Source organism: Diadema setosum, chromosome 13 (assembly GCF_964275005.1).
Source record: "Diadema setosum chromosome 13, eeDiaSeto1, whole genome shotgun sequence".
NCBI classification, from domain to species: domain Eukaryota; kingdom Metazoa; phylum Echinodermata; class Echinoidea; order Diadematoida; family Diadematidae; genus Diadema; species Diadema setosum.
The window spans coordinates 20,271,410-20,290,314 of record NC_092697.1 but is presented as its reverse complement, the minus strand read 5'-3'; the positions used below and the strand labels follow the sequence as shown (position 1 = coordinate 20,290,314).

General features: G+C 37.7%; 1 protein-coding gene across 1 annotated transcript in view; it reads right to left on the bottom strand.

Annotated features, from left to right (window-relative positions):
- Positions 1-272: 272 nt before the first annotated feature.
- LOC140236470 (uncharacterized) overlaps positions 273-18,905 on the bottom strand; it is a 180,883-nt gene continuing 162,250 nt past the window's right edge. The window contains exons 31-34 of the mRNA XM_072316394.1: positions 18,080-18,301; positions 14,422-14,472; positions 2,921-2,975; positions 273-961 (exon numbers count right to left, since the gene is read on the bottom strand). Coding sequence (XP_072172495.1) covers positions 609-961; positions 2,921-2,975; positions 14,422-14,472; positions 18,080-18,301 — 681 coding nt within the window. The 3' untranslated portion in view covers positions 273-608. The remainder of the gene's footprint in view (positions 962-2,920; positions 2,976-14,421; positions 14,473-18,079; positions 18,302-18,905) is intronic.

Below are 18,905 nucleotides of genomic sequence, written 5' to 3'. Positions count from 1 at the left end.
AGGAGAAGTTTATTCTGTGGAGTAGACCATAAACTATAACTCAATGTGCAGCTTGCCCAACACATATGATATAAGCAATCTTCATTTCTTGCTGATGGAGGCATGATTGTTATAATAATGGGTATTCAAAAATGTTGAAAATATCACAGTTACAATAAAAGATATGCAAGTGTAATGCAAACTTTCCCGTTTGTGAAAAGTCCATGTCAAATGAAAGTAATATATATAACACTTCACATTATTTCACACACATGCTTCAATTCATGCAAAAAAAAAAAAAAAAAAATGTAACGGCCAATCTACCCTACTTCTCATTTTAACTCTACATCAAACAAACCCCCAAATTCCTGTTACATCTGAGGATAATACATATAACCTCCATCTCATCCTGCATAGATTTCAAAGCTGTCACATGAGACACATGAGGTATGTCCACAGAATATCCAGTACCAAATGCATCTGGCACCAATTCAATCAAACTTAACACTCATGTGAATGTGCATCGGCTTCAGACATAATCTTGACACAAACTTAAAGTTGACAGGTTGTAGTTCTTTGAATCAGTAATTTCTGTGTCACCCACTAACATACTTCAGTGCATCACCAGTTTACAATGCTGTCACCTCATTGTCTTCATTCATGAAGTCATCCTGCATGACATTGAACTCACTGTTTCCATCAGTAATAATATCACATTCAGAATATTCTTGCAAGTCAGAGGAGCTACTTGGTGAAGGCAGCAGGTCTAGTTCATTTGAGCAGTTGTCATTTGTGACTTCACTGTTAAGATCTTGTGCCTCAGCTGCCATGTCATATACCAAGGGGTCATCTGGAATTTCATTGGAAACGTGGTGGCTGATGTCTGAAGGAGTAAAGGTTTTGCTGGAATTCCGGCAGAGTTTGAGCACTTCCAATATCCTCTTTTGAAGTTCTTCCTGTAACATAGTAATGGAGCCTTGATCTGCAAATTGATCAAGAGAAACATATAGTTTGAAGTGGTGCAAAACCCGGTAAGTTGAAAGAAAGTGGTGGAAACATGAGTCATTATTTTAATGTGTTGAAAGAATATCAAGATATATACTATTTTGAACCGCAGAGAATACAGTTATCTTGCCAGTATTAAGCTTCTTCAACTTTGCAAGAGCTACAATGTTCAAGAAGACTAGTATTGACTTTTCAAGATATTCTGTTACGACACTCTGTGCCACAATTTAGATATTGAATAGGCATATGATATGCAGTGCACCTAAACTTGTCAACAATCAATTTTTAGTCCACAATATGGAAATGTGTCATTCAAAAAAAAGATATTTGGGCAGGTGAGCTAGAAGTCTTTGAATAGCTGCTAATGTTATATGCAGAGAATTCTGTGTAGCGGCAAGGGCTGCGGCACAATTTTTTTTTTTTTTATCATATCCAATCCAGGTCATTCAATGATATGTCAATTTGTAAAAAAGGATATGTCTCATTTACACAGTTATCCATTCTTGCTCTCAGATGGATGTTGCCCTCTGTACTGTGGGTATTTGTTACACAAGTGTTCATCACACATTACCATTTGTGCATTACACTACAAACAAACATTACGTGAAATTTTTTAGTGGTGTTGAAGTATCGTAAGAAGAGATTCTCAGCTGAAAATGACATATAAATCATTTTAAGTGGATATTTCCAACACACTGCCATACCAGATCTTAATGCCTGAATCCAGAAATGTCATTTATAAGAGAGAAGAAAGAGTTTTTAAAGTAAATGATGTATTGTAAAAGTGGTTTATTCTGGTTATTCTGACACTGATATACTATAATTTGGCACACTGTATCCATGCTACTGCAGACCATCTTTAAAAGTTGTGTAAGGTTTTTCATGCATACACTTGTACTTCATATATCATATGGGTAGAAAGTTGAGAAAAATAGTAAAACCACACAATCATTAACAAAATTTGTAAATGACAACACTTATGCTCAAGTTAACAATCTACAGCTCAAGACACTTTAATAGAAGGACTCCCCTTCAATAAAATACAGAAACTTAAAAAAAAAAAAAAAAAATTAACAAACACATTATTAAAAGGCCTGCTGGAAAGCCAGCCTACACCACTTTATATAGAGCAGCATCAAAATGGCTTAAGGTGTAAATGGAAAATTTAGCTAGATGTGTCAGTAACGCTATGCTTACACCATGTTTCCGGCAGCCATGGTAGCCCTGTTTGCCTGAAACGTAATGCGCCGTGGGCAGGAGCGATATTTTCCTCTTTTTTTTCTCCGTAATCTAATCCTATTCATTCCCATCCTCACTCCAGTGAATATTTTAGCTATCAGATACTGTAAAAGTGGACATTTTTGTGGTGTTGAAATTTTTGCGCAAACAAGAAACTAGTGTGAAAATAAAAGCATGCAAATATTTTTACTCGCCATGAGTTCCATTAGTTGATGTCTTAATTCCACGGAATTAAACACACACGAAACTCATCTTACCCAGCTGAGTGCAAAAAATTAGTAGTGCAAAAATATCCACTTTTACAGTACTGTTTTTCACGGTGTTTGGACTGGCTAGACTGCACATATTTCATGTCAGGTTCCACAATAGACCAGTGCTAAGTTTTGCTACAGCCTGTTACAAGCTGTCACATTGTGCTGCATTCACCCCATGTTATAACGGCCTTGGTCTCTAATCAGCACCATGACTGCCATTGCAAATATGTCGACAGTTTAAAAATCTGACACAGCATCCACGGCAATTACGACATTTGAATGTTTGTTCATCACATCCCCCAGCGTTGTCACACGTCCGTCCCGTTTTCTTCACGGTGGCCTGGAACGGGACTGGCATGGCTGATGGGAACATGGTGTAAATATAGCATAAGGAAAAAATATGATTCACATTTGCTAATGAAACAGCAATGAAAACATCTTACCATCCCACAGGTTGACAGTTTCCATGACAATTTGCATCATTTCAGATCTATTTGGCTGTGATAAAAATGGAAAACATTTCTCATTGACATTACCGACAATCTGGCAGTTAGAGAAATAATACAGAACTAGAAAGTCGCCATGGCGACTGGTATGCCTCCGCCATAATGCATGATTCTCCTAATAGGTCTATAGTACATGTGGACAATGTGTGATTACATTTTCACAAAATTGGCAAAATATTACAATGGCATGTTTGTCACAAAAGTGCTGCATGTTCACCTTCCTTGATCTAGGTTTGATTGGATGAATGGGAGAGCATGTATTTGGGAATTTTAGGACTTTTACTTGACTTTGACCCTGTCATAAGTTTAAATGCATTTAGTATTTGCCAAGGTATGAAGAAAAAGTGCAATTTCTATATTGAGTAGTAAATTGTTATCATTTTCATCTGGCCTTTGACCCCTGATCTTTGACCCTAAAATTCATATGATAATCACTGTCAGGCAGAACATGTATAAATATGTACTAAGTTTCAAGATAACTTGAGCCACTTCCAGGATATGGAGAAAAAAGTAAAGTTCAGCACTTTTACTTGATCTTTGACCTTTGACATTTTGGCCAAAAAAAAAAACCTTCCCAGAAAATTTCTTTTGGGTTATACATGCATACACCAAGTTCAAAAAAATAATAATAATCCTGTAGGCATTGCATAAATATGAGGGGAAATTGAAGTGTTGCCCTTGACCTTTGACCCCATGAACCCAAAATTCCCTAGAAAATCACTGCCAGTCAGTGCATGCATATATACTATGTTCCACGAAGATACCTTGAACCATTTCCAAGACATGGATAAAAGTGAAATTTTAACATTTTTACTTTACCTTTTGACCTTTGACCTCATGACCCCAAACTTTCACCAGAGAGTCTTAATTGAGTAATACATGTATACACTAAGTTTCAAGAAAATATCTTCAGGCACTGCATTGATATGGGGGAAATAGTGAAATTTTGAGCATTTGACCTTGACCTTCTGACCTTTGACCTTGAACATGTTCACCCAAAAGTTGATAGGCACAACTTAACCCCCTAATACACATACATGCCAAGTTTCATTAGGATACCTGAAAGGTTTTTTTTAGTTATGCTGTCCACAAAATTCATTAAGGATGGACGGAAGGACAGACAACCCGAACACATGCCTCCGGCACCACTTCATGGCGGAGGCATAAAAACACCTGGACACAACAATAACTCTTGAACAGGATGTATGGAATGGATGACAATGCCATACTTACTATAGGGACTGAAATAAAGGATGCTTTTCTGAACAGGATTCAACAGGTCAAACTGACACTGACAACAAACAACGTAAACATATCTAGGAATTGATGAACATGTAACATAGCATAATCATGGAACAGCACCTCCCCCTTGAAAGGCACCATGCCAGCTGACACAATGACATTCCAATGATCACCAACTAGAAATATCTGTTACCACACAATGATGGTGTATCCCCTGAGTTGTTTCACTATATGATGTTGCTACAATGCACATCAAAGAAAACACTAGAAACATCACTATGGTGACTTGCATGCCTTTGCCATATAACATGGTTCTACCAATAGGTCTAGAGCATGTCTTGGCAATGTGAGATGACAGTTTCACATGATCAGGGCTTGACAGCAGTAGCCCAGGGCCACTAAAGATTCTGAATATCAACTATTCAAGTTGCCTTGCACATTTTTTGAGGGCTTTTAACCAAAAAAGTAGGAAAAAGTGGGATTTTAAGCAAAAAAAGGAACTGTAGGAACATCAGTAAAAAAGTAGGAAAGAGTAGGATCACTTGAGAGCCTGCACACACCTCTGAAATCATATCTTGAACACCATCAGTCATTTTCTAGGAACACACAATTCTAGAACACTTCATACACAAGATCTGGAGGAATGTCATGTCCCCCATTAAGATATCCCAATGAGAATCAAATGTGAAGTTCTTTTATTTTGTTTTAACTGCTATGTAGATGAGCTACACAATGAAACAAGACAGAAGAAAATTCATTAACTAACACCTTTCACACACAATAAATGATAATTATGTATCTACAGTTAGTTTAAATCCTCTGGAAAATATTCATATTGCTTCCTGTCAAAATCGCATTGCTTTAAAACTATCAGATGAAAAGAGCTGCCAAAAGATTGGCATCATGTATACTGTTGCAAAATGGCCATATGTAAGATTTAAAATTAAAACTTACTTTTAAAGTAGTATCTGTTTATATATTGTGTACAAGTCGCGAAATATTATCAGAGTTTGCAGTTCAGTGGAGTGTTGTATTATCATTCATACATTAACAATTTTCACAATCACATAGGTGACCATTTGCTAACATGTCATTCGATTTCCTGTGTCATTAACCCATTGAGGACGGGTCCCGAGTATACTTGGGCAGGTGTCTAGGGAAATGTGTGTTGTAGCAAAATCAGTCCATCATAATGGGTTAAGAGTAAATTGCTACTGAATATGCCGGGAATCTTCACAGTCAGAGAAATGTATGTTTTGGTATATCCAAATTTTAAGCAACAAAATTCAAGCAAAGATATTTTCTGGTTATTATATTTTTACAGTCATAGTTTGTACAAATGACGAGGTAATGATTATTTTGTGATTTGTGCTTAAAGTCTGAAGATTATGTTGCGACCATGTTGCAACATCTCTACAACGCGTGTCTCCTGAAGACAAGCCGAATCTCCGGGAGTTGTAGGAGAATCAAACATTTTTTGTTCTTGTGGAGACCTTTTCCGGCATCCAACTTGTCTCAGAGATGTCTCCGCGACATCTCCATCACTAGTTTTGTGGCCATGTTGTGGGAACTGTTTGTCTGCAACGTCTTTGAGACGTCCCCAAACTCGCGGAGACCCTTGATAACCTAATGGTGATGATATGGAGAAGTCACTGAGAGAAGACGTCTCTGATAAATCCCTGCGACTGCAAAAGTTGTGCCGACATCCCCGTGACTTCCAAGCACATAAGTTGCCCTTTTGTTTGGAGATGTCTTGGATGTTGCCCTGGAATTGCCTTAGTTGTGAGAGCACAAACCATTTTTTTTTTCTTCGAGACGCTGAAATCGAAATGTCTCCTCCCATCAGATAGGCCCTTTATTCCCCCTCCCCCAGCTTTAAGTTTGCAGCAATATCAAACGACTGATCATGGCTCATCTGACACCTGCTCTACATGTGCATCTGTGTCTTTCATTCGTTTATTTTTTTTTCTATTTCCATTTTTTCCACCTCCCTACACATGCCTTGAAACAGATGTAGTACAGAAGAATGCATTTTGGGACTGAAGCATTGAGAAGAGGGGCTGACAGTAATTGCCATGTATCAGTGCAATCTTTACTCCAATTCCATTCCCTGGAGTCAGGAATTACATCATGACCCATGGTGTCATGATTCCAGTAGATACTCGCTTGTAGCAGCACTCATCTTTGAAATGTTGATACAGAGCTGCTTGAGTAGATAGGGTGTTTTCTGATGATTTGCTCAACATTATGAAAAGATGATGCCTACCCTCCTCAAAAATAAATTAGGCAATTAAAAATGTCATCCATAGAACGGAGGGTTCTATATGTTCCACTGTTGTGTTATGACCTTAAAAGGGGCTTTCATTTCAGATCGCTTGCTTTTTACGTAAAGTTGGGATGTTGTGTACCGACTGTACCGAGCGAGTATATGCCTGTGCTGTGCTTCGTACACACTGTGCCTACGCCTTACACTGCAGCGTATAGGCACAGTGTGTATGAAGCGATAGCATACTTGTAGCGATACACCTATTACATGTGTGTACTACTTGTCCACGTATGCGTAGAAAACATGCTATCAGTACTACGGAGACACTAGACTTTACGTATGCTATGACTGCACAGTAGTGCCCAAATGTAGACAAGATATTTATTGTTCACTATAACAAAATTTACGCACGTCATGTGGTATCAATCTGGCCAATCACAAACTTGCTATTAATAACACTATCTACATTGTACATATGTATAATGGGACAGAATTTTGAACGATGTACAATTGAGCCAAAATAGCACCAAATTTAAAATGAAGGAATTACTCAAAATCGTTTATCTTACCTGAAAGAGTATAAATTAAACTTAAATATGAGCCCAATTATACCAGGATCTTCCCAGAGGAACAAGTTTTTATTCACCGCAGAAGTTAAGCATGTTCAGAGCATCGAACATCTGAACCCTCGAACCCTCTTCTTTTTCATTCTCGGAATAATGCACTTTGGAATAATGAATCTAGGGAATAACGGACATTCCAAGTAACAAATCTTTGGAATAACGAACGTATCAAATTGCGACCTTAAACCTATTACTAAATCATCACTTATTAAACATGAGTTTTCAAAGTAAGCACAAAAGTACCAAAAACTTGATGATCTCTCAAATGTAAAAAAAAAAAAAAAAAAAATGATGTATGAGATAGAATTGCAAATTAACATTGCTTTTCATTGATGAGTACAAAAAAACACCATGTAATGATAAACGCAGGGTTTGCATGTTTTCATCATACAATAATTGTGCACTGCATTATTTTTGTTCTCTCATGAATAAAAAGAAAAACAAAACAAAAAAACAGCCCCTCCAGAGGAATTTGGCATAACGGGAATGCACTGGCAGTTCTTTTCTTCTATACGTGTTGGAGGTTGATCCTTCTCCGCTTCTTGTAATTTTTACTCAACTGCTTCCATGTTCTTTTTAAACTTTTACGTTTCTTCTCACTACATGCGGATGCCCATTACGGGCTTCTTCCGTCATTTCATCCTTTTCCTTTCAATGTATACCAAATGTGACTGCGCAGCACTTTTTGTATTTATTTATTTTTTTTTTTCTTTTTGGTTGCAGCATGTTCAGGCTACATAGGGAATGAGAGAAAAATCATTGTGAAGGTGAAAATAAGAGTGTAAAAAAGCATAGAATATATGGTAATTACAACAAACGTCCGTGATGAAGACCAAAAATGGATGTGTTCTGTTCGACATGGCAGCTACCTTACACAAAAGATATACAAGGGGAGCATCTGTCACTAAAAAGTGGCACTGTTCCTCTATCTCCTACTATGTAATCCATGTACTTCTTCTACCAACGAACATCTGTGAGCAAAACATTTTGTTTTTTGTTATTACAGGTAAATTGAATGCAGAGCGTTATTCACTTTTGGGTATGAGAGAACTCAGTAATTGAGTAATATTTTCAAGTAACATTAACTTACTGTATAATTATATAATTGTAGTTATCAGATATTTCTTTTCTTGGAGCAAACATCCGTGAGCGAAACTTTCAGAACCTATAACAGTGCAGATTGTCTCCAAAACCTCATCAGAAAGAAATTTAAATGCACAAAAATGACAGATTATGCAAACTTCCCATTTCCTAAGACTTGGTGTTCAGTATTTAGCTGTATTTATATAATTTGAGGGAATACAAGTGTAAAATAGCAAATAAATTTTGAGCTGTTTGTTCATCATGATCACATACCGTCTTAGAAATTCTGAAATTGCTGCTCTAAGCTCATTGTTTCCTTTGTAAAACTTAACTTTCCGCTATTTGAGCTGAAAGTTTGAAAAAATAAAGAAAACTCTTTTGAGACAAATTATCCCTATTGGTCGGATTGTTTACATCACAGACGTTTGCTAAAACTGTCACAGACATTCTTTCTACAAACGGAGTCCTGTTCCAGGATGGATAACTAATTGATAGGAGTACGTAGCCTTCCGAACTCTTTCAAAATTGTGAAAAGGTATTTTCAATGCAAAATTATTAGAAATTTGACACCTTTTGAACATATATATTTCTCAAAGAGCAAGTAAGAGGTGGGTTTTCAGAGAAATTATTCACTAATTGCTTGGTTTTCGGTGAATCGTATGGTGCAAAAACAGCAGACAAGCCCCAATTCACTCCAAACATGGCATGCAGCTCCTCAGTTAGAGAGCCAAAAAATAAGATGCGCCCGTGCCATCAGAGCAAGATGGTGCCCCATTCGATAATTCTTTAATTATCATGGATGTTCTTTCTTTCTCGGAGGTTTGTCCAAAAATGTAATTTCGGTTCGCATTTGACAGGGGGTGGACAGAAACTCAAAACATACATATTACCATGTGGCTACATCTTAGTTGATTACGACTGAGAACAATATCGCCAATAACATTTAATGGGCTGCGATCTTTATCAGGAAATAGAGGACAAACCTCCATGAAGTAAACCGAGTATAATCTTGCATAAAAGTAACAGCAGAAAGTACAGCCAGCAGACCTACAAGTTTTGCAGGATATGTACATTAGGTGGAACACCAAATTTTTGTACACATTACAGTCGGGACAACAAAGTAGAATTTGCCGCAGCGATAGAGATAAAAGCATCACGGACATTCATCTGTTTAGGACTTTGATATTTCATTCGTTTTCTGTAATTTTATACGTCTTCATAGGTTTCTTATAATTTTGTGGTACATACCCAAGATATGTCAGATCCAGAACACAGTCAGATAATAGTCAGATAATAACGTACCTTAAAAAAGTAACATCATTGGTTTGGGGAAAAAAAATATGAAAAAACAGTTTTTACCGTATTTTTACAATTTATGTCCTCGTCAAATGCAAAATATCAGTCAAAAGTATACCAACCCATACATTTCCTGAAAGGAAATTTACCAGGCTTTGAGATGACACGAAAGAAACTGGTTTCTTTGATCATCTTGGTGTGTACTAAGGGAAAGAGTGCCATAAGGTGTGAAAATTGACAATTGTACATCATTCAAAATTTTCATATATATATATATATATATACGTGTATAGTCCCAATAGTAGTAATTAAACTCAGTGAAAGACATTTTAATGAATTTATGCCCTTAGGGCTTTGGCAAATCAATGGCAGATTTTATTTTGAAAATGATATAAATCAAAATAAAAGATACGTCGTCAATGGTAGCGCCCCCATAATAATTTGCGCATATACACGGTATACAAGTAGCACACAAAATAGGACGTCACAAAGAACACTAAGAAGGCAGGGAAAATACAAAAAGCACACAAAATAAGATGTCACAAAGAACACTAAGAAAGTAGGGAAAAACATGTCACAGTGGAAGCTAGTGGAAGATCACAGATCACAAAAAAAAAAGTTACACTTTTGAAAAAATTGTCTAAATTACATTTCAAAATATTTGGAAGATTTTTTTTTCATATTTATGGATGCCCAATAATCTCATCTATCAAGTGCAATCAACAAAACAAATTTTTGTTCACGCTTGGCTAAACACTGATGCTCTTTGTCCAGAGTGTGAAAAATGACTTGTGCCAAAATGAAAGAAGATGGAATACTCAGCCAGCAGTCCAAATAAGTGCTCCCATTCAAATACATTGCTCTTTTGCTTAAAGCTTTGATAATGTTATGATAGTCTGAGATTTTTTCGTCAGCTTTATCGTAATTCTAATGATTTCATTTCTAAATTAATTGGTGAGAATTAGAGTGTGTAATGACTTCAAGATCTTTAAAGCACAGTTTTCACAATACGCAGACACATCAATACCATATGCCAGTTATTCATTGATGTGCTGGTGGTACCAAATTAATCAACATTCAAATCATTCATCCCATTAATCAATCAATCAATCAACCCATCAATACATCAACCGATATATCAGTTAGTCAGTCATTGAGACGTTCTATCAATCCGTGAATCAACCCAATAATGAAATAATCACTTTTCAGTCATTGAAATAATCAATCGGCTGATTGAATGAATATATTAACGATTAAATCAGTTTTTCAAACATCAAACATTGATCAGCCTTTAAACCATGGGGGGGGGGGGGAGGTGATATTCCCTATGTCGATCTGCCACTTTAAACATGCATACAATTGTGACTGATTGATTGATTGATGAATGATTAATTGATTGATTGAATGAATGACTGATTGCTTGCATGCTTGCTTGCTTGATTGATTGATTGGATTGATTGTATTGATTGAATGATCTGAGGATGCATTAATTTTGTACTTTTCTTCTTGACTGAGTGACTGGCATGTGGGTTTGATATGTTTGTGCATGATTTGTGATAACTGTGCCTAAAAGATCTTGATGTTGTTAATCAACCTTCCATAACACAATGAAATCATTTAAAGGGGAATACTGAAGATATTATATTATATACATGTATGAAGTCGGACACATAGAACAATTTGTCGTTTACATTGTTTAAAATGGCCTTTTTGAGGTGGAGTTAGAGGATAGATTTACACCTGTCACCCCCCTGAAATCTAGGTCACAGCCAAAATTTTGAGGCTTTGCTGATGACGTCATGGGGTGAAGGGAATTGTGCAAGGTCTCGAGCGCCGCATGCGCGCTCGCACATAACGCATGCATTGTATTATACAAGTTGTTGTTGATAACTGGTATTTGCATAATGAAGAAAGTTTTGAAAGTTTGTCTTTCGATAATGACTTCGTACGATAATGACTTCAGTGATGATCAGGATGATTGCTTGGTGGAATTTGAATGTGGAAGCGATGATGAACTGAGTGATACAACTGACACTAGTGATGATAGCGATGATGACCCTGGTGAAGTTGGAGAAATAGATGTTGATGATGAGCCGCACGGCGGGGCACTGTGGGCGAGCTAGGGGGGAAGGCCCAGGGCGGTCCGGTTGAAGCGGACGGACTTCCTGGAGATTGGCAGTACGAGCCCTTGCCACACGGCAGGCAGGGGACAATGCTGGTGACGCGCAAGACCAATGCCAGATAGACTTCAAAATTTAGATTGGTGAGATTTGTTTTTATTCTGAACTGAAAATGGACCGAGCTTAGTGCTGATTTGAACTTGCTTTAAAACGTGACAGAAAATCGCCAGAAAATTCCTCAACTATCACAACATCATCAAAACTGTGAGCAACAGAGAAAATTGTTTGAAAGAGAACACTTATTTGGACTGCTGGCTGAATTTTCCATCTCCTTTAAATTTGGCGCAAGTCATTTTACACACTCTGGACAAAGTGCGTCAGTGTTCAGCCAAGCGTGAACAAAAATTTGTTTTGTTGATCGCACCTCATAGATGAGACTATTGGTCATCCATAACTATGAAAAAAAATCTCCGGAACATTTTGAGATGTAATCATGAAAAATTTTTCAAAAGTGTAACTTTTTTTTTTTGATACGCCTTGTATACATGGCTCTCTCTCTGTCTCTCTCTCTCTCTCTCTCTCTCTCTCTCTCTATATATATATATATACATATAGATATACATAATTATAAGATCTATATATTATTTTCATTTATTCATCATAATTATCATCAATAAGTAGGGGGATGGCACCACTCTTGGCAATAATTGATCATTGAAGGAGTGTGGAAAAGATGGCATATGGGGCAAAATAGGGATACCAGTGAATTGCAGCTGAATGCTCATAGACATCATTTCGATAAATGCCCCAAATGCCTGTCTTGACACTAATTTCACCTTGAAAGTGACGTTGAGGGATGAAAGTGACCTTGCATGGCAGAAATGATATTAGAATCACATTCTCTAACCCCTAATACTCCTTCACAGCAGAATTGTTAATAAACCCTTTCAAAGAATTCAAAATACAGTTGTTTTTTCTGACTCTTACAAAAAGATCTGACCACATTACTCCTGCTCTCCAATCCTTCCACTGGCTCCCCATACATCAACATATCACCTTTAAAGTCCTTCTAATTGTTCATAAGATATGTAAAAATTTTGCTCCATCTTATTTTAAAGACTTGATTTCCTTCCGCTCCTCCACTTCAATCCATTCTCTCCGTTCTTCCTCCACTCTCCAATTACTGTATCAGATGGCCCCCGCACCTGTACCTGTTATGGTGATAGGGCTTTATCTGTTATTTTCCCATCTCTTTTAAATAAGCTCCCTCTCTATATTCGTAATGCTGAAAGTGTTGAGAAGTTCAAATCATTGCTGAAAACTTATCTATTTACTCATTCCTAATTTTTGTTGTTGTTATATATGTACATAATGCTGTATCTTACCTCAATATTTTTTTTTCCAGATGAATGCACCTAGAAACATCAGTATCAAGTGCTATTAAGTGTTATTCATTATCATTATTTCAGTTTTGTTACTGCAGTTGACCTTTAACCTGGATGGCGGCCATATTGGATTTCACCAATATTGGGTATTATTCGCAAGTATTTAACTCGTTCAGCCACAGAAAAAAATAGTTCATGCTCTTATATCGTCCGACTTGACTTTGGTAATGCACTCCTATTTCAGCTACCACAATCTCAACTTTCATGGTTACAAAAATTGCAAAATTCAGCAGCTCGCAATGTTACCCTTACCAGGAAAAATACTCACATTACCCTCATTTTGTCCTCATTCCATTGGTTACCCATTGAATCTCGCATTGTATTTAAATTATTACTACTTGTTTTTCATTGCATACACAGACCTGCCCCAGAGTACAATGTTAATTTGCTGACATTTCATAATCCTCCCAGATGTTTAAGGTTATCAGAATGTAGATTGCTTGTTGTTCCAAAAACGAAGAAATCATGGGGGGATTGGTCATTTGCACATGCTGCACCTTACCTGTGGAATCAGTTGCCTCAAGCTATCTGTTACATTTCGAATGTTGACTCCTTTAAAGACGCCCTCAAGACTCATTTGTTCGTAACCGTTTTCCAGTAGAATTGTATATAATGATTTTTTTTTTTCATCATCATTACTGTGTCATTCATTTTCATGTGCATGTTTGTGTAAGGATTTTTGTATTTCATAACTCACTTCTTCTACTGCGCCTTGAGCACGTTAGTTATGTGGAATTGGCACATTATACATTGTGAGTACCCTGTATTATTATTATATGGCTGCCCCACGGGTTATTAGTTTTGGCCCCCGTCAAAAAAAAAAAGAAGAAAAAAAAAGTATGATACAAGGGATTAGTGGGCCAAATTTGGTGCTTTTGGAAGAATCTGAGCCAAACAACCCATTTTATGCCCTTAGGCCCCCACTAGAATGCGAATTGCAAAAATATGAAATACAATGCTGACAATGACCTAATTTACATAATAAGAGATATATAGCGTGGTTGATTTACAAATCAAATAACATCATTAAATGATAAAGCTTCATATTCATGGATGGTTGGGATCAATATAAAAGCTGTGTGTGTGTGTGTGTGTGTGTGTGTGTGTGTGTGTGTGTGTGAATACCCTGAAGAACAAAGCCAGAATAATTTGAAAGTTCTTCCAATCAACTGATGACATACTATATAACCAGAATTTTCAGCATGCATGAAACTTTCATGAATTTTGCAAGCCAAGATCCATTAAATGAAAGGTGCATGCCAAAGGTTTTGTTCACACAATACATTGACTGCCAATGGCAATTCATGACAGTCTCATGCTGCAAATGTTACTGGTTTTACAGTATTGTATTCAAAATCCTTACCTCTATATCTTGGAAGGTTTCTAGAAGAACGAGGAGTCTGACTGCAATGGCCTGCATAAGATAGATGAGAGTAAGAGTGTGAATTACACGCAACATGTGCCCAAAAGAACTGTTTGTTTAATACTCTATAGGCAGTGTGGAATTATCCGATGAACTAGTTCAAAGAAGTCACATGTCGAAAAAAAAGATTTAAAAAAGAGACAGTCGGGCTCCATCATTTGCTGACCCATTTCTTCTGACACACTCATCTGGCATTCATTTTGTACACAGGGTGTTTTTCATGAGACAGCTTCCGTCATTGGCTGTTTTGCTAATAAATATTCAATAGCTTTCTCGTTGATTTTTAATAAATTGTTTGCGGTCCTCTTAGTTACTTGAAAATCAAGATCAACTTTTTGAAAAAAAGTTAATGAAAATTACTCCTTTAGAGAGAAACATGTAAATATGATTAACAGTATGATCTCTAAGGTAAGTTCAGTGTAAATTTATTCACCAGACCATGATTTGGGAGGGTAGCAGAGTTGACCTTAGACAGTGTACTGAAGGTAATTGCAGCTTATGATATGAGACCTGTGTGTGTACACTGTACATTGATTTCAATCTCTGGCATCCATTCATATCCTAACTGTTACACAGCTGACTATCATTTCGAAATTCCTAAACTCATAAAAGCTTAAAAAAAAAAAAAAAAAAAAAAAACCTTTAAGACACCATTGACCTGTTGCATGGAACTTATTGTTTGACGATCTTAAGGCCCCGTCACACTATAGCGTACAAATCAGCGAATGTACATGATTTTCCAGGTCTGAAACCCGCCTGCTCCGGGATAAGGTGATCATCAACAAACGATGCTATACGGTTCAGGAGGAGGCGTTCAAACAGCTTGTACATGTGGCAGAGTAGGGATATTGGCCTATAGCTCTTAGGGATGGCAGGGTCTTTACCAGGTTTCAGTAGAGCAATGACTTTTGCGTTCCTCCACATCTTTGGGATCTTGTTGGACTTAACACATTCGTTGACCATATCAAGAAGCCACTTGCGTGCACCTGGTCCGATCAAGTGTTTGATCTGTTCCACAAGGACATCCTCAAGACCTGCAGCCTTGTTGTTTTTCATAGACTTCATTGCAGCTTCCAGTTCACTCATTGTGAATGGCCTTGTGAAACCTGTGGCGTCTTGTGAGGATGCATTAGCAGCTTTAGGAAGTTTAGCCCTATGAGGACGGTGATTTGGATTTCCCCGGCTATTCAAGAGGAGTTGGTGGGCAACCTGGTCAGCGGTGACTTGCGGCCTTGGCTGAGGCTTTGTGTAGTCATTTCCTAGGATGCGGATGGTCTTCCAGGCTTTCCTGCTACTGTGAGTCATATCTGTGCTTTCAATGAGCTCTTGCCATTTCTTCCGCCTTTCTTCTGTGATCGAATTAGCTAAGGCTTCACCAAGCTCAATGGTGTCATCACTAAAAGGGTCATCCTCAAAACGCAAGATGTACAATGTAGTCATCATATAATGCCTTAGAGTCATCAGTCAAGCCCTGGATGTACCTTGTGTGGCAGCCATGAGAAATGTTATGGCGCGATGATGATTTAACTGATTCTACAAAAGCATCATAATTGCCAGGGGTAGCGGGAAGATCTAGAATAGCAGAGTCAAGGTCATCAGAGAAGCCTTCCAGTCAGCTTTCTTGAAATTGAAGCATTGTCTGAAGGGAACAGCATGAGGAGAGATGACTGCAGTGATCTTGAGACCTATTGGTTGATGTTGTGTGTGGGGAATGGGATCCAAAACAATCTTTTCACAATGATTGGCAACGATACTGGATGTGAAAATCAGGTCTGGGTTGTACCCCCGCCTTCATAGTGAGCTGTTGAAAGAAGGAGGGAGCTTGGCATCATGAATGAGAGACAGTTGGTTGGAGTCTGCCCAGCTCTCGACTAGCTCACCATCTTCATTAGTTTCAGCATAGCCCCAATTGACATGATGGCTGTTAAAGTCTCCTATGACAACATTGATGCGACTGCTGGTGACATCAGGGGGAATGTCAAATATGATGGAAGGAGGTTTATACACCGAACTGACAGATATTCCCTAGGTGATGATGGTAATGATTTCAATGTCATCTGTATCAGAAATAGATATCTTGTCAGCAGACAGCCCATTGCGTAAGAATACTGCACTTCCATACTGGTCATGTGGCCTCTCGGCAATGAGGGTCATACCCAAGATGCGAGGACGTACCCGTGAAGGTCCGCGATGCATCTCTTGGAGACAGAGGATATCACAACTATGCTTGGTGCATAGATCTGCCAAAAGATCTTGTTTGGCGTCAGTTAGACCTTCGATGTTCGATGATATTATACTCAAGGCCGGCCCTGACAAGGGCCCATGCTTGCGATCTTGGGCATCGTCGACAGTTCTAAGGTCTTGTTGAGTCATGATGTGGGATAATTTGATAGCGTAGTGTGGTTGAAGGATTTGCAAGTGACCAGGGTAATAATAGTCTGTAACGCGCATTGAGATACTTAACAAGTGTGAAATGCATTATATAACTAGAAATATCGCTATGGCGACTGGTATGCATCTGCCATGATGCATGGTTCTCCTAATAGGTCTATAGTACCACGTTTTGACAGTGTGTGATGACAGTCTCACATTATGGCAAAATAATAAAATGACAGGTTTGTCACAAATGTGTTGAATGTTCACTTTCCTTGAACTAGGTTTGCTATATTGTAAAGGGTGAAGGTATTTGGGGATTTGGGGATTTTTACTTGACTTTTCATCCTTTTATAAGTTAAGCATTGAGTAATTTTTAAGGTATGGAGAAAAAGTATAACGTTGCTGGGGCGACAAGACTTCATATCTACAAAATGTCAAATGTTCAGGAGAGCCATAAAACATGGCGGCCAAAGCACTGTGGCGAATGGGATAGCCTTTTCTTTGACATGCCGTGGAGGCTTCATTTTTGGAGTAAGACAGTTGGGATTTGGACAGGACATCACTTAACCCATTATTTGACCATTAATCAAAAAAAGTCATTTTCACCAAAATTTGTTCTTGAGCTTTCGACCTTGAGCATGTGCACCCAAAAGTTGACAGGCACAACTTTGCCCACTCATACATATACATGCCAAGTTTCATTAGGATACCTCAAACATTTTTTTAGTTACGCTGTCCACAAACTTGACTACAGACGACAACCCGAAAAACATAATGCCTCCGGTGACATTTCGTGGCGGAGGCATAAAAAGACCAGCTATTTTTATTATTATTATTATCATTATTGAATATGTGCACCCAAAAGTTGATAGGCACAACTTTGTCCACTCATACATACATAGGCCAAGTTTTATTTGGATACCTCAAATGGTTCTTAAGTTATGCTGTCCACAAAATCGATTACGGATGAAAGGAAGGACAGACAGGCTTGAAAACTTAATGCCTCCGGCGACACTTCATGGCAGAGGCATAAAAAAAAAAAAATCCCTCTCACAAAGATTGCACAGGAATGCAACTTATACACTCTCAGCTTCAATAAAGAATAGATTGTACTTTATATTCATGCACACCATTGGGGTAGGTAAATCCTGAGAATGCAAAATTTAGTAGAAAGTTAGTAAAAAAACAACAACACAACAAACAATCAAGAATAAGAGCACACCTCTCTCTCTTCTGACCATCCCTTCAGCCTGCTGTCAGTCACGAGGGAATTGAGAATCACCTTCACATCAGTAGTCACAGGAATGGAATAGTTTTGAGGCATGGTGCTTTGATGCCAAGGGTCTACGGCAACTGGGGCCATGGGACCTTGAAGGGCAGTAGCAAGGGAATCGGCAAGATAAAAGTGGTAGGAAAGAAATTCCTCTTTGTTTGGTGCTGACACCTAAAAGAAAAGTAAAGACATGAGTTTGTTTAGTCAGGTAATTTTAGATGCAATAATGTCTGCAATACACATACATGCACTGTGCATTTCTCAGAGCAGCTACACTTGTACAATGTAAAGCTTAGCTATTTCAAATGAACACAAGCAAACAGAAACACAGATCATAGGCAATACAGGCAAAATTAAGACCATAATAGAAGCAGCTGTGACCACTGTAATATCAATTGGAACACTGAAAAATACTGAGAATAAATCTATCCTGTTGAATTACAAAGACATATGCTGAGTACAAGTTGTCTTTTCTACATATTTTGTTCATGATTTACAATTCTTTCCAATTTCATCTGCTAAAAAAAGTACTGAAGATATATATACACTTATAAACAACTTACAAGACATATCATTACAGTACATTTGGTAAATTCAATTCTTTTTTTTTAAGGAAACTAAAGAAATACAAATATTGTTGGGGAAAACTTCTAGTGCTGTCAAAGCCACCCTTGGTCAACAGAGGTGAAGGATGTTGTCTTACTGTAGTTAATGAAGAATAAAAATACAAATGTACAACATGTACCAACATACCACTACACTAGTTCAACTGTGG